A 21,780-nucleotide genomic window follows, 5' to 3' on the forward strand; every position below is an offset into this window, starting at 1 on the left:
AACCATTCCTCGATTGATTATAATGTCTTTGACAATTCCGTTTCCGACCTAATGCATTCGACAATACAAGAGTCGACCGAGTGATGTTCAACAATTCAATAGTAAACCGTTTTTCTGTTATATCAGAACTTTCCTACTGTATTGTTTTAAGTTTCTGTGTGATCTCTGAACTCTTAAATATCAGTGTGATGTAGTAGTATTGTCTTGTGTTTTTAATTATTTATTATTAAATATTTTAAAAAGTACAGTTTTGTACCTACCATAAATGTAGATGTTCGAGGATCCCATTGCTGCAGTCCTAACTATTGGGTATAGTCCGCATCCAGTCGGCCCGAATACCAGAGTATAAGGCTGACGTCGGTCAGGGCGCATTAGACTGACGTCAGTACGTCAGGGTACTAATGCGCATGACCGACGTCATATCCTCAGTCTTTTCTTGCCCCAGATGTCAGAAGATCCTAAAAAGACAAGGCCCAAAAATACCTGCACCAAAAATATGTACAATATATACAAGAATATACACAAAAAATATATATATAAGCATGTAACCTCACCTACACAACCACCCCTAAACACAGAGGGGAAGGAGGGAGGGTAAATTGGACTGCAGCAATGGGATCCTCGAACATCTACATTTATGGTAGGTACAAAACTGTACTATGTTCTTCGTTCCCCATTGCTGCAGTCCTAACTATTGGGTAGAATCCCAAAGCAGAGGTAAGGGAGGCTGGCAAATCATAAAGAAGCAGGAGCTGACAACATGCCTTGCAAAACAGCTGTGGCAAAACCAGCCCTAGACTTAGAGTAGATAGGTAGGTGATAATGCTTAGAGAAAGTATGCACTGAACTCCAAGTAGCTGCTTCCAAAATATCCTTAGTTGCCACCCCTTAGAAATGCTGTTGAAGTGGCAGTAGCCCTAGTGGAATGAGGCCTAATCCCAGCTGGAATCTCCTTGCCATGATGGGAATAACAAAATGCAATGCAAAAGCCAATCCACCTAGAAATAGTTTGTTTTGACACAGGCTTGCCCTGTGAACTCAAAGCAAAAGAAACCAACAACTGCTGAGACTGCCTAAAATCCTTAGTCCTGCTTAAATAATAACGCATTGCCTGTGTACATCTAAAGTGTGCAAAATCTTTTCCCCTTTATTTTGGGGATCTGCATAAAAAGTAGGCAAATGAATAGTTTGGTTTAAAGCCACACTAGAAACCACCTTAGGCATAAAGGAAGGATTAGTGCGTAATGATACCCTATCCTTATGGAAAATCAAAATGGCTCTACTGCCATAAGGGCCTGCAACTCAGACACCCTTCTTGCAGAAGTAATAGCCAACAGAAAAGCAGTCTTCCAAGACAAGTATTTCAATTCAGCAGTAGCCGCAGGCTCAAAAGGTTGTAGAGTAAGTTTTTCCAACACAAAATTGAGATCCCAAGCAGGAGTAGGAGCTCTCGGGGGGGGTCGTATATTCTTTGCTCGCTAAGAAACTGCTTGAACAAAGGATGCGAAAACAATGGTGGGTCACAATCATAGTGAGCTGAAATTGCTGCAGCATGAATCTTAATGGAAGAGAAGGACAAACCTTTGTCCAATAACTCAGTAAGGTATTGAAGAGCCACACTCAAATTAGGCTCAGAAACCTGCAAATTCTTTGCTGTACTCCAAAATAAGAATCTCTTCCATTTTTCCGCGTACACTTTCCTTGTACTAGGTCTTCTAGCTTCCATAATCACATTTAAAACTTGTTGAGGAAGTTGAGACCTGCTGTGTTTCAACACAGAAGATGCCAGGCTGTTAGATGAAGAGAGTGAAGCTTGACATTGAGCAGATGACCATCCTTCTGAGATAACAGATGAGGAATCAGAGGTAAAGGCCATGGAGGCTTCCTTACCAGACTCCGTAGTAGTGGGTACCAGTGTTGCCGAGGCCAATGTGGAGCTATCAAAATCATCCTTGGCCTGTCTTGCCTGACCTTTAATAGTACCTTTGGAAGAAGAGGCAGAGGAGGAAAGGCATACACATGAAGGTTTTTCCAACTGAAAGACAGAGCATCCACTTTCCAAGCTGAGTGATGAAACCCCTTTGTGCAATACTGTGGCAGCTGGTGGTTTAGTGGAGAAGCGAACAGATCTATGTCTGGAGTTCCCCATGACACTGTCAGTTTTGAAATACATGAAGATCCAGTTTCCACTCGTGGGGATCCATGATTTGTCTGCTTAACACATCTGCTAAGGAGTTCTGTGCTCCCGGCAGAAACCTTGCCTGAAGAGTTAATTGCAAGCTTAGCAGTCTCCCATAAAATCATTGCTTGCCTGCATAAAGGATAAGAATGTGTTCCCCCTTGCTTGTTGATGTACCACATGACAGTTGTGTTGTCTGTTAGAATCAACACCTGCCCTGGAAGAAGTAACTCCTTGAAAGCCATTAATGCAAACTGGACTGCTAACATCTCCTTCATGTTGATATGTAGATGCTGTAGTCTGGCAGGCCACTTGTCTTGTATCCACTTTCCATTTAGATGAGCTCCCCAAGCAATGTCCGAGGCATCTGTCGTTAAGATCTGACTTGCCTCTGGCGGGTCACAGAGAGTCCCTTGTTTAGGTGACATTCCTGAGCCCACCACAAAAATACTTTTGAAGGCAAGGTATTATTTGAATGACAGTGTCCAAATCCTGGCAGTGCTGTGTCCATACATTTTGAGATACCATTGTAGCTTCCTCATATGCAGTTTGGCATTGGGAAGCACCAGAATACAAGATGCCATGAACCCTAATGCTTGAAGGACTGTCCTTGCAGTCAGCACGGACTGATGAGATAGTTGATGGAAGTAAAGTGATAGACTCTTTTGTTTGTCCGGGGTTAAAAAGGCCATCTGGGCTGCTGTATTCAGTCTCACACCCAGAAAGCACATGTCTTGAGAGGGTACTAGACTGGACTTTATTTCGTTCACAGAATACCCTAGGCATCTTAGCACTGCTATGACATGTTCCAGATGCTGTAGAAGGTCTTCCTTTTCTTGAGCCAGAATCAGGCAGTCGTCCAAGTAAGGATAGATTTGAATTCCTTGAAGCCTGAAGTAAGCTATCACTGGAGCCAGAACCTTTGTGAATACTCTGGGCAGTAGATAAGCCAAAGGGCAATGCAGAGAACTGATAATGAGAATTTCCAGCTCGAAACCGCAGATACTTCCTGCAACTTAGCCTTATAGGCACATGAAGGTAAGCTTCCTTGAGATCTAAAGTTACCATCCAGTGATCTTTGCCCAGCAGAGGTAAAAGCTGTTGTAACGTCAACATCTTGAACTTGGGAATGTCCAAAACGTGTTGAGGAGAGATAAATCCAAAATTGGTCTCCACGTGTTCCCCTTCTTTGGTACTAGGAACAGGCGAGAATAAAATCCTAGGCCCCTTTCTGATACAGGGACTGGCTGAATGGCCCCTATCTGGAGTAACTGAGAAACTTGCTTGTGAGCCTCTTTTCTTTGTGTAGGAGGAACGTCTGGCATGCCTTTGAAAGGGGGCATTGTATGGAAATAAAATCTGTAACCGTGGTGAATGATATCCAACACCCATTTGTCTTGAGTAATTAAATCCCAATTTTCTTTGAAAAGAGACAGTCTTCCTCCCAAAGGAGCTGCCAGACTGGAATCTACTGGCAGCTGAAAAGACAGGTCATTGGGTCTGTTTACGAAAGGACTGACCCCTGCCCTCACCAGAAGTCTGAGCAGGTGAACTCCCTGTTCTAGGCCTAAAAGAACCTTGAGCCCTGCCCCTACCACGTCTAGACCTACCCCTAGACTGGGAATCATAAGCAGGATATGTCCACCCCTTAGCAGGCCAATTTCTACTAAACTTGGTGGCTGCACCTGCAAAAGTCTTTAACAGTTTGCATAGACTTAGCTTTGTCCTCCATTTTCTTTAAAACTGCTTCCACAGGCGATCCAAACAACACATCAGACTGTAAAGGAGCATCCAAAATCCTTGTCTTAACATGCTCAGCTAAATTCTGATCCTTCAACCAGGCATGCCTGCGAAGAACAGAACTGGTAGCAGCCACCCTCGAGGAGGCCTGTACAGCATCAAAACCACATTGCAAAGAATGCTTACCCACTTGTTCAGACACATGAACCAAATCCAGCAACTCTTTACACTCAATACCTTCCGCCAAAGCATCCACCTTAGATTTCAATTGTGAAAGGAGGTAATTCTGATATTTTAGCATGTGAAACTGACAATTCAATGCTCTCATGGCCAGAGTGGAAGAAGTATACACTTTCTTTCCCCACCTATCCAAAGCCCTTGCCTCTTTATCAGTGGGAACAGGATTTTAAACCACAGAAGCTTTAACACCTTTAGGCCCTTGAGAAATAGTTTCTGGGTCCGCCCTAGGACTCTTAAACAAATACTTATGAGCTTCGGGCACCCTATAATACCTATCAGGCTTAACAGGAGCAGGAGGCAAAGAGTCAGGGTTCAGGGAAGCCTCTGCAAAAACATCTTCCACCACATTCAACACAGGAGGAATAGCTAAGGGCCTATGCTGGGGTAAAACAAGAATTCCCTAAGCCTTTTCCTGGAATCAGAGTAATCCTGGCCTTCCCATTTAAAGTGCTCCCTCATGGAATGCAGAGTCTCTGAAAATGAGAAATCCTCAGGAGGAGAAGCTGTAGGAGTGGAATCATCCACATCAGAATCAGAATAAGTAGGATACTCCTGCAAGTCTTCCAGAAGACTCTGAAGCCTCTGAACACTGTTCAAAACTATCAAACTCCAGTTCCACCCTAGGCCTCTTATCAGGCGGGGGCATAGAACCTCTAATCATAGTAATCAAATCTTCTGCCATTTTAAGCATATGTTTCTTAGGTAGAGAACCCGAAATGCTAGGAGAAGCCCCCACTGAAGCTGAACTAGGCCTACCTCTCAAAGAAGTTTTGGCAACAGAAGGAGAGGCTCTAACTACCTTGGGAAGAGAGGGAAGAACAGTCACCTGAGAAGCCCCCTCAGCCTGGCCTACCTCCTGAGAAGGCACATCCTGTAACAGTAAAGTTTCTGCCTGGGATTCCATGGAAACTCCTGGCAAAACCTCTGGCTCCACTGAGCCTTCTAAAGAACCGACGTCCGGGACTGCCGGTTCATCAACCCTAGGCTTCGCTGTTTTGTCCTTGCGCTTCTTGGACGAAGCGGGCGTCGGAGCATCCGACGGCATTTTATAATTGCAACGCTTCCCAAACACTAACCTGGCGCAGTCTAACCTCCTCTTAATAGTGCGTTTGTTAAACCTAGCACAAGAGCGGCAACCAACAACGTCGTGCTCAGGCCCTAAACAAGGTATACACAAGGTATGGTAATCCCTATGAGGTATCTGTTTCCCACAAGAAATACAGTTATTCACTTTTTCTGACATCCGTAAAATACTGAGGCAAGAAAAACCAAAATGTTCCCAACGGGTACTTAGCCAACTCTGTTTCGGTCTGAAACTCCGGTTTCGGAAATATTTCAGAACGCCAACCTGCACTCGCAAAACTGCTTCTGCATCGGACCATGCGGCAAAAAAGACTGAGGATATGACGTCGGTCATGCGCATTAGTACCCTGACGTACTGACGTCAGTCTAATGCGCCCTGACCGACGTCAGCCTTATACTCTGGTATTCGGGCCGACTGGATGCGGACTATACCCAATAGTTAGGACTGCAGCAATGGGGAACGAAGAACATCCTTTTACCTGTGGGTGGTTTGTGCAGAGATAAGTAAGCTCTAGAGTACATTGCATATTTATAGAGTTTATTGTAATAAGCCACTCTAATAAGCCTTAGACTGAATAGTCACATTACCAATTGGATAATAATATTGCACAGTAATAATTGAACACCCTTTTAAGGGCCTTTGGGTAGCTGATAAGTATTAGCTGGTGGTGGCAGAATTACTACTATACAGTCTGGGTAAAAGGGGCACAGCTGGAGAATCTGTGTCAGCCTTTCCCATGAGTGTCTGTGAAGTTGTATAAATACTTATCTCAAAGTGTTTGTGGTGTGTCAGCTACCTGGGCAGGGACACGAAACACTGGTGGGGCAGAAAGGGTACTGGAGGTTAGCTTGCCAGCTAGGCTGAGATCTGGACCCTATAGCTGTACCAGTGGGGAGTCTTATTGGGGACCTGAAGAGCCAGCCCCAGACTGACTGTGATCTCTGTGTGCACTTAAGGGAAATTGTACTTTACTGTGTGTATTTGTTATCCTTTCCTCTTACATGAAATGCTCTCAAAAAGCTACAAATTAAATGTTTCAATTAAATAACCAAGCAGATCAGATGGCAAAAAAGGCATCCAGGGAAGGAATGCAATTGTATCCTACAAAACACCTTTCTGGTGTACCAGATAAAACTACTGCAGTACATGCCATACAGACATTTTAGCTCAGAATTTACAACATGATTTGCTGCAGATCCAAACTAAGTTTGTACTGAAGGAAGAATTAGAGAAATGTACTCTTGTAGGAGACAGTTCAGGGCAATATTATGCAAAATGATTTGAAGACGGTTCTAGTCTTCCTTATATTCCGTACCAACAGGCACGGCAGTTAGTGAAGTTTCATCATCAGGTAATGGGACATTTGGGCACACAAAAGTTATGGCCCATTGTAAAGAACAAGTACTGGCATTCACAGTTAAAGAAAATCTGTGATTTAGTGCATGCTGAATGCTTAATATGTTTGCAGGTTAATGCTCAATAGAAACAGCCACAGTTACTAAAGGTAATTCCAGTGGCTGGACCTTGGTATGCCATCCAAACTGACTTTGCAGGTATTTTACCCCCAGCTAAAGGTGGGTACAAGTATATGTACAAATACTACAGTCATTACAGGCAGCATACATTAGGCATATGTTCTATCAATATGGGTACAAGTATATGTACAAATACTACAGTCATTACAGGCAGCATACATTAGGCATATGTTCTATCAATATTAACAGGTAAACCTACTCTGTTCTTACAGACCATTTGGTTAAAATCCCTTCTGCCTGTAAAAAGGTAGACAGTATCAAAAGGCTTGGTACTCTGCTAGGAGGCCTAAGCACAAGCATTAGAGTTATTAATGCAGCTGATATTAAACTTCTAGCTAATAATTTAAAAACAGTGGGGGAAGATGTCTCTCAGATTGTATATTTACAAGCTTTCTGGAATCCAGACATATGGAAAGCACATCTGCATAATATAAATTATCAGCAGCAATTTTTAGACAATTACGATGCTATGCAGTTGCATCAGTTAACATTTGATGGTAACAGGACTACTTTTATAAATTGGACAAAATGCACTTTGCAATCTTTGTATGTGGATATTCAAAAGAATAAAATACAAACTGAATTGATGTTACAAAATGAAAATGTTTGGTGACAACTGTTTCATAAATGGGTACCTGATACAGATTGGATTAAATTATATACTGAAGTAACATATTGTACTCCGCAATACTGCACAGGACAGTTTTCACATTATAATGTTACTGATACCACTGTTATGTGTCAGTGTACGGTATTACCTATGACTTTTCTAGTTCCAGAAGGATATGAGTTTTGGTTGCCACAATTTGAAGGTAATCATATATATATGAGGGGAAAAACGCATAAAATTGAGTATTGTACACAGACTCAAAATGGGTTAATTTGTGGGCAGCATCTATGAACCATGCTTACTGCAGCATTCTGTTAAGTGGACCATTGTAGGTCATAATTTATAATTACCTTTTGTAGGATGTTTATCGGATGTTGATTTCCTTAAATGGAATAATCAGAGCTATGTGTTTACTGAAACCACAGAAGTAAATACTTCCATGAATTAGAACTATGACTTAATACAGCTTCCCAATATATCTGTATCTTTGGATAATTTACAGAAAATAATGAACAATACTAAGATTCTCAGAGAGTATTTGGAAAAAAGAAATAAAAGCATTCTGTATTATGAAGCATTGAGCATCATTGCAAAATATAGATAAATTACTTAATTTGGCTGAAAAGACCAAAAAAGACACTGCTCACAACTAGTGGGATGCCTTTACGGGTTGGTCCACATCAGGAAAAAATTTGTTAAATTTGTTAATACAGCCTGTAGTAGTAGTTTTAGGCATTATAGTCATATTAACTATCTGGAATTGCTATCTAAGTTGTCATTTGCAAAAAGCTTACAGAATCCAACAGATTATGATGGTTAACCTGAATAAACTGGAAAAGGTTTCAATGTGTGTAACTAAAGTAAAAAATGAACAGTCATTTTAGCCTTTTAATTGAAAAGAGGGGAATTGTGAGATTTGACATATTCTGCTTTCAGCAGTGAACAAGTTAAAAATGGCTTTCAGTGGATTTGTCTGAAAATGTAAAATAAATACTCTGCTTTTCCATGTAGTACAAGTGCACATAGTTTATACTCTTTGCAAAAAGACATATAGCTTGGCATTCATTGTTATTAGAAATCAAAAGTAAAATATTTTATCTTTATAAACTATGCAGTTTGTGAAATTTATTATCTACAAGCAGGTCAGAAAACAAACTCTTGTATGCAGCTGTGTCTCATCAACAGGACATGCAGGATAAGAGCAAGGCGAGTTTATCTACAAGCAGGTCAAGACGGATTCTTGCATGCAGCTGTGTCTCGTCAACAGGACACACAAGATAATAGCAAGGCCGAGGAGTTATTCTTCAGGCACGAAATGTTTGAACAAACTGTCAGCAGACCAACTTCATGGGAAAGACGTATTATTCTGACATATTTTCTAAACTTCTGATGTAAGCTAGAAAGAGACTATAAAATTTGGACTTCTTCTTTTGTATGAGGGACATTGACTCTTACAGTCATGATGCTGTAAAGCTGAAGTACGGTTTTGCTACATGTGTATCTTTCATTGTTATACTAGATGTTACCTTGTTTGCAGTAAAAGGAATGTCATATCAGATTGAACCATCTCAATTGTCTTCATTTAGTAATGGTACAGACTACCTTTTAGTGTAGTAAAATAAATTTTACATGCACCTGTTATGGTGGTGGTTTTGTCCTTTGAACTTTGCCTAAAAAAAGCACTATAGGGGAGGCAAGAGCCTTAGCCAGTAACCTGAATCCCAGGGGAGAGAGGTGTAGACCATCTCTGGAAAAGCATCGTGGTCTGTCAATCATGTCGTCCCAGGCAGACAGATACTGGATCTCTTTTGAATGATACCAGAAGCTTAGCCAATTGTTGAAGTCAATCATTTTGTCCTTATATTGTGGTAGCATTCTGGGCGAAGGCAGGATGCTACTCAGGGCTAGGGTCATACCTGCCTGGGCCACATGATCTGAGAGCTCTTCCATGTCTCTTTTCGTGTAATCTAGGGAGGTACGTTTCAAGTCATACCTCCACATCTGTGTCTTCCTCCTACGTCAAACTAACACATTCTCCAATCTCTCTCCAAGACTGTATGACTGAACTGCTCCAAAACAACTAGGACTATCACGGTCTCTCTGCATTTAATTTGAACTTTATAGTTTGAGGATAAAATATTTTGCTATAGCCCATGAACTAATATGTATATTCATCAATTAAATTTTCTTTGCTTTAATGTTTTGCGTTGGAAAGGTTCTGTTTTTGTGTTAATGAAAGCAATGAATAGTGATGTTGTTTCATGCAGCAGTATGATTTGTGCTTTTATTTCTGTTAATCTAGGAGTGGTTTTGAGCCCACCCGAGTACAAAGAATCATGCAACCTAGCAAATGTTCTTATTTTATGTAGAACAATGGGTTAAGTACAGGATCCTAAGGGAAGCTCTTTGATGAAGCCAGAACAACCATTGCCAATGGGTTTATTGGTGAATAACAGCAGAAACGAACATTCAGAAGCTGTGATTTCAGTTCACATACTGATATGTGTCAAAGTCAGGGAGTGGTTCACTTAGCATAAATAATGTCACCTACCCACTGTGAAAACAAACTACTCTGAGTGTCTGCGGTTCTCTAGAATGTAATTTTCTCTGGGCTTTCACCAGTGTTAGGGGACATTAGCTGAGGGAATATGACTGTTAAGAATATGCCACAAATGATAAAAAAGGATGAAGATTCATAAAGTTTAGTCACAAAGCCAAGATATGTCAGTCAAATAGAGGGGTCATACTATTTTTATATACTGTTCACTTTACTTGCTTGTATCACTCCATTTTTAAAACAATGAATTAAGAATGTGGGTCAAACAAACCCATTACAGTAGGATATTAATATGAACCATGACTCATGCCTTTATGATTTTGTTATTATTAGACAAAGAATGTTCTGTGTTGGCAATTGTGTTTCCTCCTAAGCAGCACCATCACTTTGCACAGCATGCATGTTACTGCACAGTTCTTAGTTGTGTGTCACTGCTAAACTGATTTATTCTTCTCAGAATGGCGAAGAAGTTAAAATGTTTACAGTGAATTTTTAGATGCAAGCTACAATGTGTACAAGTTGTAGACCTCACCCAAAAAAAGCAAAACATTTACTCTATCCTCTTTATTCAAGGGAAGTCTTCTAAGAGAAATCGATTGCTAAGACATCAGATGTTCCAAATAACCACAATACAGTATTTGGTTATTACAGCACATTTTAAGTAGACAAGGCTTAGAATACAGTTCGGTAATGGTATCAATAGTTATCTGTTTACTGATTATCCACCTACCCCAATTTAGGATCATGGGAACACCTGGTTAATGTGTACAAGGTAGAAAAAAAATCAAATGTCACAACTGAGGAAACTGTAAGGCAGACAGCTTCAAATCAAACCACCTAGCTATGATATTTGGGCATGGCAACAACATATGGTATCAGTGCCACAAAATTCACTGTATACAAAAAAGTGACATAGTTGTAACCTAAGCATACAGGAATCCTAGTAAATAAACCATATGGTTAATGGCAAACTATTTTCTCCAGTCAAAAATAAAGAAATAATTCCAAGACAGTCATGTTTCCGAATGCCAAAGTACACTTAATGATGGAGAATTGCTCTTACCTTGCATGCTGACACAAACGATGATTAGCAGGACATTTATTATGATAGCTAATAGCACAATCAACCCAATGACATAGGCATATAACAACTGCCCTCCAGAGCAGTTAAATTCTCCCTTGTAAAGGAAAAACAAAACCAACATCAAAATCCACCTGTAAAACAGAAAAGGAAAATTACTTACACATATCCAGATGCACACACATTTTAACCACTGCCTTTATAGTTTGTACAGTTATTCAAAGAATGTGTAATTTATACCAGTTGCTCACTGCATAGCATTTTAGTCTTACATTTAAATATGACATACTGTGAGATTAGTCGTTCACCCCTTTACTTACTATATATGGTGGCTGAGGAACAGAACATTACTCACTAGTCTCTACAGTATTATCAACCAAAAATTTGAAGTAGGTGAAAATGAAGTGCAAAGAAATGAGCTGTCACACATCTGGGTACTTTTAGATGCACAGAAAAAAATACAAGTTCTTGGGTGCATAGTCTTTCATTGATGAGTGTTTTGATCGACGTGTTGGGGAGCTGGCACAGCTGATCAAAAAAACATAAGTTATGTTCTTACAATAACGTTCCATCTGTTTTGTCCATTAACCTGAGGGACTCTGTTATGATACTCAGAACCGACCGGCTGCCTTCTCACAGCTCGAGGTTCTACACTTGAGCTCCTGCTACCAGCCCACAATGCCCCGCTCTACCTCAGACTGAGTTTGCACACCAGAAAAAGAGATGCTCATAACCAGCATAAACTATAACACATATATACACACGTATATACAGTGGAGATAAAAAGTGTACACACCCCTGTTAAAATGCCAGGTTTTTATGATACAAAAAATGAGACCACAATAAATCATTTCAAAACCTTTCCCACCTTTAATGTGACCTATAACCTGTACAATTCAATTGAAAAAACAAATCTGTTAGGGGAAAAATAAAAAAAAAAACATACAATAAGCTGGTTGCATAACTGTGCACACCCTTAAACTAATACTTTGTTGAAGGACCTTTTGATTTAATTACAGCATTCAGTCTTCCTGGGTAGGAGTCTATCAGCATGGCACATTTTGACTTGACAATATTCGCCCACTCTTCCTTACAAAAGAGCTCCAAATCTGTCAGATTGCGAGGGCATCTCTTGTGCACAGCCCTCTTCAGGTCACCCCACAGATTTTCTATTGGATTTAGGTCTGGGCTCTGGTTGGGCCATTCTAAAACTTTAGTTTTCTTCTGGTGAAGCCATTCTTTTGTTGATCTGGATGTATGCTTGGGGTCATTGTCCTGTTGAAAGGTGAAATTCTTCTTCATCTTCAGCTTTCTAGCAAATGTCTGAAGGTTTTGGGCCAAAAGTGACTGGCATATGGAACTGTTCATAATTCCCTCCGACTTGACTAAAGCCCCAGTTCCAGCTGAAGAAAAGCAACCCCAAAGCATGATACTGCCACTACCATGCTTCACCATGGGGATGGTGTTCTTTTGGTGATGTGAAGTGTTCTTTTGCACCAAACGTACCTTTTGGAATTGTGGCCAAAAAGTTCAGCCTTTGTCACATCAAACCATAACATATTTTCCCACATGCTTTTGGTAGACTATGTATTGTTTTGCAAATTTTAGCTGTGCCTGGATGTTTTTCTGTGTAAGAAAAGGCTTCCGTCTTGCAACCCTACCCCATAGGCCAGACATTTGGAGAATACAGGATATTGTTGTCACACGTAGTACACAACCAGTACTTGCCAGAAATTCCTGCAGCTCCTTCAGTGTTGCTGTAGGTCTCTTGGCAGCCTCCTTGACCAATTTTTGTCTCGCCTTTTCATCAATTTTGGAGGGACGTCCAGTTCTTTGCAATGTCACTGTTGTCCCACATTTTCTCCACTTTTTGATGACTGTCTTCACTGTGTTCCTTGGTATATCCAATGCAGTGGAAATTTTTTTGCACCCTTCTCCTGACTGATACCTTTAAACAATGAGATCCCTTTGATGCGTTGTAAGCTCTCTGCGAACCATGGTTTCGCTGTAGCAGGCAAATGAGTAAATGTCAGGAAAATCTTACTTGGACAGCTGAACTTTATTTGGGGTTAGAGTCTCTTTAATTGATGGCAGGTGTGTATCCAAGAAGAATGAATGCTGTAATTAAATCAAAAGTTGCTTCAACAAAGTATTAGTTTAAGGGTGTGCACACTTATGCAACCAGCTTATTGTAGGTTTTTTATTTTTTTATATTTTTCCCCTAACAGATTTTTTTTTCAATTGAATTGTACAGGTTATATGACACATTAAAGGGGAGAAAGGTTTTGAAATGATTTATTGTGGTCTCATTTTTTATATCACAAAAACCTGGCATTTTAACAGGGGTGTAAACACTTTTTATATCCACTATATACATATATATCAAAATAACTCCCAACAACAGAAGATTAGGAACTCAATTGTTGTCCAACTCATTCCATTAATCTGAGGGACAGAGTCCCAAGCTACCATAATCCAGGCTGGCCATTAAGGAACGATATTCCGGAGTACAGCAGAACCAAAAGCACTTCTTACTGCTCCTGGTTATCAGGTCCAATTTGTAATGACTGATGAAAGTATGAGGGTTTGACCAATTAGCAGCAACACAAATAACTTCAATAGGAACTCTGGACCAAAATGCTTGAGATGTAGCCAAAGAACTTGTAGAGTGCGTTCTTACTGGACCTGGTAATGGAACACTTTTAGAAGAACAGATGAACATAATGCAATCTTTCAACCATCTTGGCTAAAGAAACTTTGGTCAATGGCTTGCCTTTATCAGCATTCGAAAGGAAACAAATAACTGATCATTCCCTCCTGAAGGATTTTGTTCTATGGATGTAAAAACGGAGTTGACTACACACATCAAGCATGTATAAGGTGTATTCACCTTTGTTCTGATATTGAGGGATGATAACTGGAAGATCAATTGACTGGTTAATGTTCGTCTCTTTAACCACCTTGGGTAAAAAAGGATTTGTACAAAAAGTAACTCTGTCTTTATAACAAACCAAGTATGGGAACTTAGTGGAAAGAGCCTGCAGCTCAAAATCTATACTGGCCGAGGTAATAGCTACTAGGAAAAGAGTTTTCCAGAAAAGAAATTTTAATCTATGGTAGCGGAGGATTCAAAGTTAGGATGGACTAAAGCCTGTAAAATCATAGTAGGATCCTTGACTGAAGGTCGCAGTAAAAAAGTATCCCTAAGAAAAGCTTTACATAACTTAAAAGAGGCCAAAGATGCTGAGCCAAATCAAAGTGAAAGTTAGAAATGGCAGCAAGCTGTATCTTGACTGTACAGTGACCAGCACCTTCCTTGAAAAGGAAAGCCAGAAAGTCTAGGACAACTGAAAAAACTGGAAAAGTATCCATCTAATTCTGCTCCACCCAAAGAGAAAATCTTTTCCACTTGGTCTTGTAAATCTTGCAAGTGGAAGCTCTATGTGATGAAATCAAAATGTCCCGAACTGGAGAAGACAGCAGGGGAGATCTAGCCATCACTGGAAGTGGAGAAACCATGTGGATAATTTCAGGGCCAGAAGATTGGGATGTGAATGCCCCAATGGATGAAACAAAAGATCTGGACTCAGATCAAATCTCATCGGGGGACAAATCAGATACGACCAAAGAAAAGTGAACCAGGTTTGTCAAGGGAGCAATGAGGATCACTTTGCTTCACAACTTGAAAGCTTTCTGTAGAAACTTGGGAAGAGGGGGAAGACATATAGTAGACCGGAGGGCCAGAGCTTCCCTAGGGGACTGTCCCCGAGGAGTGATCATGGCAAAATACTTGCTGTACCTGTTGTTGAGGAGGAATGCAAAGAGGATGCAGCAAAGATAACCCCATTTCTGGAAAATTGCCTCTGGCACGGATTGGTTCAGGGACCACTCCTGAGGCATCAGCAGAACTCTGCTGTGTCTGTGGGCGCCAGAATGTTGGCCTTCCATGAAATGTGCATTGCCACCAGAAAGCATTTGGAAGAAATCATCCACTGCCAAACCCTCACTGCTTCTCGACAAATGGGGTAAGACCTGGTCCCTCCCTGTTTGTTGAGGTACCAAACCACTGACATGTTTACTGTTTGGATCAGAATACTCCCTCGAGGAAGAACGCCATCTAGTTCTTGCAACGGTAGAAGAACTGCTCTCATCTCAAGGACATTGATATGCAGCTTGGTCACCTAGGGCATCTACGTGCCTTGGACCATCTGACCCACACAATGACCTCCCCCCACCCAAACTGGGAGGTATCTGTGGTCAATGTAGTGGTAGGGGAGGGGAGAACAAATGGTCATCCTAGAATCATGTCCAGTGACTGAACCCTCCAAAGGAGAGAATCCATGCACACATGGGAAAATTTTTAAGGGAAAATTCAAGGGATTTCTGAGAAGAGACCACTATACCACTAGGGTTCACTGCAGAATGCACATATGAAAATGTGCCATTGGAAGGTTAAAGTTGCTGCCATGGAGCCCAAAGCCCGCAGACTTAGGCCGGGGGTGTCGGAGCAGTTAAGATCAGGTTGACATGCCACCTCATATTTAAGTACCCTGTCCGATGTCAGATAAACTTGAGCCAACATTCTGTCCATATGTGCCCTTTAAAGTCTATGGTCTGAACAGGGTCCATGTGAGATTTTTGCCAATTTGCCATTAAGCTCAAGTTGGAAGCTAGATTGAGGAAGTAATCCTAGGCATGAAGTAGAAGATGCCTGGTCGGGGTGGTTAGGAGCCAGTCATCCAGATATGGAAATATCGGATACCCTTCCAGTCAGAGATGAGCTACAACTACCTCTAGACATCTGGTGATCAACCTGGGGGCTGTGATGAGACCAAATGGAAGCACCCAAAACTGGTAGTGACTGGTTCCTAGCCTAAAGCGTAGAAAGGACCTGGAGTGTCTGTCTATCTTGACATGGTGGTATGCTTCACTGACTTGTTCAGGTATGTGAGATCCAATATTGGCCACAGATCCCCTGTCTTTTTAGGTTCTAAAAACAATGTGGAGTAAACGCCCAATCCAATCTAATCAGAGGGGACCTCTTTGATGACTCTTTTTTTGCAGTAACTTTCTTATTTCTTGGGCAGTGTCCTCTCTCTGACTGGATGGAACATCGGGGAGGTGAGATTTTTGTTCGGGAATGTCAGAAAAGGGAATGGAGTATCCTGTGGATATGATCCTTGGCACTCACTTGTTATTCTGATAACCTCTCAGGCTTCTGGGTGTAAGGAAAATCATCCCCCAACTACTTCCAGATGAGAGCAAATCTGGCAACCCTTAAGACCACTGGAAAGATTTGTCTGTGGCAGGTTCCCGTGATCCTTAATTTTGAGGACCCCCCCCCCCACTTGGCCGTGTGGGCAGCGTTTACCTTTCTGACTATATCTCACTTCTGCCTCAGGAAGAAAAGTCTCCCTGACTGTTGTGGAAAGGGCCCTGCAACTTTCAAAACTACGTTTTCCTACTGCCACGCTGGTTCCTAGAAAAGGTCTATTGTGGAGGTGTCACGTACCATAGGCCCAAAAAAGGTGGAGCCATCAAAAGGGGCATTAATGAAGGACTGTTTGAAAAGGCTCCACAAAATCACACCGCCTCATCCAGGCATGAAGCATAATGGCAATGCCTGAACCAGCCACCCTTGAGGTACCCTTTGTAGCATGAGAGATGAGCTTCATGGACGCATTACCCATGGAATGTAGGGTGGCCAACCTAGAGGAAATGCAGTCTCACTCCTTGGGAGGTACAGACCCAGGAACCAAGCTAGAAAGTTCCTTAACTATGTCCCTGGGTAAAATAAGAGAGGTAATTCAACATCCAAAGAGCAAAGGTAGATGAGGCGTAGACCCTCTTATCAAATCTGTTCAGAGTCCGGGATTCTCTATTTGGGGGTGGAGAGAACAGCTTTCCTGACTGAGCTCTTTCTTGGTGGCTGCCACCACAACCAAGGCATCTACCGGGATTCCCTTGGGCTAAAACTGTTTGTCAGCTGCGGCACTCAAAATTTATCAGCATGCTTGGGGGATGGGTTCTACTGTATCCAGTTCCTTCCAAGCCCTTGACGACACCAGATGGATCAGTGGATTGACCTGGGAGGACACCCAGGTGGCCGATGGGGTGGACCTGAAAGCTTCCAATAAAACTGACTCCTCCGGGAAAGGGGTTTGGGAGGAGCATCCACCCTTCTGCTGAAAGATTTCAAGGATGTCACCAAAGATGACCTCGTCGGGTGGAGATTTGGGTGACCCTTCACCTTTCTCGAAGTCGGTATCTGTGCTAAGGGATGACACAGGGGAATCCAAGTGCCTCCTTTTACATGGTCTCTTCCGTGGAGCCGCCTCGGGGGGGGGGGGGTGCTCCAGGGAGATATTGGAGGTAATGGAAGAAATCTGGGAGTCCACTGAAGGAACAGAGTGGAAGTTTTCTGGGACCAGCTGCCCATGTTGTAGTTCGTAGTCTCTGACACAGTTCTAGAATGGCAGACGTTAGGTTCTACTTATTACAGTAGCTGACGAGGGTCTCTTGAGAGCACAGAGGACACACTCCACCATTTCATATGTGGAAGGACTCCAAACAACCTGGGCTGTCTCATCGGGGCTGAAGCCACTGGAGAAGACACCTCCCAGAATGAACAGGCCTCCACTTCTGTCGGAGTGGAGCTATCAAAGGCCAAGGCCCTGATGGTGAGAGATGGCTCCGATAACTTTGGAGTCCAAGTTAATCCCCCAGAACTGACCTCGATGTCCTGACTCCAACACATGCTCGGAACCAAAGCAACCAGAGCTGAGCATGTTGGAGAGAATGCCAGAGGTGAAGAAGAAATTTCTATAGTCTCCGACACTCTGGCACCAGGAACTGACAGAACTGACAACCCCGAAACCAAAGGACAAATTGGAGAATGAGCAGCAGGATGGGAACAGGGAGAGCCTCACGGATCTGGAAGGGGATGGAGTGGACACAAGCCCCATCTGGATCTGTGTCTTGAGGCACTGCCTCATGAGCTTACCCACATCTCTAGAAGACAGGTTTTGAGAAGACCTAGATGAAGCCGAGGATGGGTGACTGGAAGATGGAGATCTCTGCTGGGAATGGTTTGGAGATTATCCAGGCAGACCCGGCATGGAAGACCCTGGCTCCGACACAGCTGGAACCAACACCGGGGGAAAAACACTCAGTCCCGTACCTTGGAGGAAGAACAGGGCAGAGGAGACGAGGAGGAAAGAGAACTTGGAGCTGACTGTGTTGGTTCTGAAAACTTAGCCTCCTTAAGGGGAGGTTCCAAGGAGGACCACATGGGCGAAGGTCTCCTTGACTTCAAGCTCTCCTTGGACTTCTTAGCCAAGGGTTGAGCCCCTAATGAAGAAGGGACCCCAGAGGTAGCGGAAGAAGGAAGCAAGCCCTTTAAAATTTTTTCCTATCAGCCAGAGTCCGGGGGTGAAAAGTCCTGCAGATATCACAAGGGGCTTCCAAATGGAGAAGCCCCAAACAGTAGAACGTACTCCCCATGGCTGTCAGATAAAGGGATCTTCTGCCCACAGGAAATGCATTTTTTTGAACCCTAGAGGCTTTTGATCACCCATAAGGAAAGAAAGGGGAAAGCCAAAGAGAACACTGGGAAAAAAGAGCAGGCAGAAAGGCTATCTTAATGTAAAAAAAAAGTCTAATGGACAGAAACCAGAGAGCTAGACAGAAGGGTAGAAGATAAGTAACAATTAGAGAAAACTCACCAAAAACAACAGTAAGGAGAAGCTGAAGCAGAACTCGCTGCTAAACACCAAGTACGGCAAATGAGATTTGAGGTATTGTGGGGGGAGTGGGGTATTGTGGGTAGGTAGGAGGGGCTCAAGTTTGGAATCTCGAGGTGTGAGAAAGCAGCCGGTCAGTTCCGAGCATCAGAACAGAGTCCCTCAGGTTAATGGAATGAGTTGTACAACATCAGATTTAGCTGTTCAAAAAGTGCTGGCTTTTTAAGTTAGTGATTGCAGTATACTGGGAATAGGGCAATATGCTCTCTGCCCATTGTAATGCGATCCTGGAGTTGGTGTATGTAGGCATATATATATTAGCAATATTAGCAGGAGTGTGGGGACACAGGGGGCTTGCTCTCCTGCAAAACATCTGTTGTATTTGTTTTTGATCCTTTATGGACTGATGTTTTTTTTAATCAATGTTTGCACTCTCTTTGTTATAGACTGACTATGTGTGCTGCTGATAAAAAGTAAGGCTTCCTATTTCTTCTATTTCCCAGTTCTTATACTGTCTGAGCTTTAATTTTACCCAGAAAAACACAGTCAAAAGCTAGTTTCAGACATATCACTTGATTACTCCCAAAAATAAAACATCAGAACAAACTGCATAATGAACATCTAAAATAGCCCCCACTTCAATTAATTTTTCATTTATTGTAGTGATTCCAAGTCTCTAGAATCACCATATATTAAGAGAGAGCAAGGTTAACATTAAAAATTATTTAAATAAAATACAACCACATCTTAACTAAGTTCAAACAATTTCTCCTAAAAAAAAAAAAAAAAAAAAAAAAAAAAAAAAACTCAGAGAAAAAAAAACATGTTCAGGGAGATCTTTACCACAAACAACTTAGAAAAGAGAAAGCCACATTTTGGGCAACATTGTTTACCATAAAAGATAATTCTATACACTGATGATTTCTAACCTTTTTGATTAAAAAAATGTTACGTACTCGCCATAATGTTCCATCTGTGTTGTCAATTTTCTTTCTTCCTCAACTGTTGGGTTTAGATCCAATCCTCGGATCCGACTCGGACACTTCCTTCCAGCTCATGGAACACTGAAACTCTCATGCTCCTCCCTTACCTATCATGCCATAGTCACCTAAAATACCTCAGATCTTTTCGCTGCCCCTTATACCAGCAAAGCAGAAGGAAAAGACAGAATACCAAAATCTGGGACTCAAACAAAAGGAACAGTAGTTCCTCCAGCATCTTTCGATCTTTTCAAGAGTCAAACAAGGAGGGGGTTGGTGGGAGGGAACCTTGAGGAAGAATTAAATGGACAACACAGATGGAATGTTATGGTGAGTACTTAACTTTTTTATCTGATGTTGCCATTTTCATTCATTCCTCAATTGTTTTGACACAGTCCCGAGCCACCTAAATCCCAGGAAGACTCCAAGAAAGGATATTCCTGAGCAACGCTGAGCCAAAGGATGCTCTTCCCTTAGAGATGAGATCCAATAAAAGTATGAGGATTGGCCCAAGTTGCCACTGCACAGAGTTCATCAAATGAAGTCTTTGATGAAAATGCTGAAGAAGTTGCCATTGATCTAGTGGAATGGAGTTTTGGTAAAGGCAAACCCACGTTTTGGTATACAAAAGTAATACAATCAGTCAACCATTTGACTAAAGTCACTTTAGAAACTGGTTTGCCTCATTTTACTTCGGAAAAAGAAACAAACCGTTATGATTTTCTTAACCTTTTGGTTGTGTGAAGATAAAATCATAATTGTCTGTGAACATCCAAGAGATGTAACACATATTCTCCTTTATTTAAAAAATTTGGAAAAACTGGGAGGTTGATAAGCTGATTGATATTAGTTTCTGACACCAGCTATGGAAGAAAGTAAGCATTGACCCATAAAGATACTCCGTCCTTATGAAAAATCAAATAAGGAGGTTTGCATGACAAAGCCTGCTACCCCAATATTCTTCTAGCAGAAGTAAATGCAACCAAAGACACTTTTCTGGGTCAAGAATTTTAGTTCACACTTCACTGATATTTCAAAAGGGGGATGGGTTAAAGACTGCAAAACAATGTTTAAATCTCAAGGACAGCAGGATCTTTTAACAGAACTCTAAGAAGAAAAATTCCTCTGAGGAAAGGCTTTGCAAAGTTTGGAGGATGCTAAGGTTGAATAACTTACTACTATATGAAAATTAGAAATGGCAGCTAATTACATCTAGCACCTTCACTGAAAATTGTAGCTAAAAAGTCAAGAATCTTAGGAATTGGTGCTAAAAAGAGGTCTAAATTCTTTTTAATGTGCCCAAACAACAAATCGTTTCCATTTACTTTTGTAAAGTTTCCTGGTGGAAGCTTTGTGGGATGATAAAAGAATGTGATGGACAGGGGAGGAGAGCCTGGTCTGCCTAGTAATTATGTAGTCCCTGTGAGTCATTTCTGTCTGGTGAGACAGTAGGTCTGCAGTTGGATCTAGGACCCAGGGTGGCCAATAAAGATGAGGCCAAAGAAAGGGAAACCAGATTGGATAAGGTGGTAAGGGGCAATGAGGATAACCGTGCTCTTCAATCGAGGTGCTTTCTGAAGAAATTTGGGGATTAGGGGTAACTAGGGGGATAGGCATAAAGGAGACTGGAGAGCCAATCGTGAAGTAGAGTGCCCCTCGTTGACTCCCCCAGATAGGGCATTAGGGCAAAGAACCGGCTGGATTTGTTTTTGAGGAGAGATGCAAAGAAGTCGCAGCATGGTTGGCCACACTGACAGAAAATCCTCTCCACCACTTTCATGTTGAGAGACAAGTCATGAGGCATTAGAATGCTTAACTTGTCTGTAATCACGTTGAACCTCCATGGAATATGCTTTCCTACCAGAAAACAATTGGATGAGATCACCCATTGCCCTAGTCTCACAGTTTCTTGACAAAGAGGGTGAGATATGGTTCCCCCTTGCTTGTTGATGTACCAGACCACCAACATATTGTCCACCTGGATCTCAATAATCCTGGTGGAGAGAGCGTCTTGAAAGTCTTGTAATGCTGG

At 41.9% G+C, this 21,780-nt stretch overlaps 1 protein-coding gene across 1 annotated transcript in view; it reads right to left on the reverse strand.

The window, feature by feature from the left end:
- The window catches only part of DAGLB (diacylglycerol lipase beta), a gene marked incomplete in the record, with an annotated part of 1,624,905 nt that overhangs the window by 1,411,099 nt on the left and 192,026 nt on the right, over nucleotides 1-21,780 (reverse strand). Inside the window, 1 exon segment of the mRNA XM_044078626.1 lies at nucleotides 11,009-11,160. Coding sequence (XP_043934561.1) covers nucleotides 11,009-11,160 — 152 coding nt within the window.

Source organism: Protopterus annectens, chromosome 1.part1, assembly GCF_019279795.1.
Source record: "Protopterus annectens isolate FY-2018-M chromosome 1.part1, PAN1.0, whole genome shotgun sequence".
Taxonomy (NCBI): Eukaryota; Metazoa; Chordata; order Ceratodontiformes; family Protopteridae; genus Protopterus; species Protopterus annectens.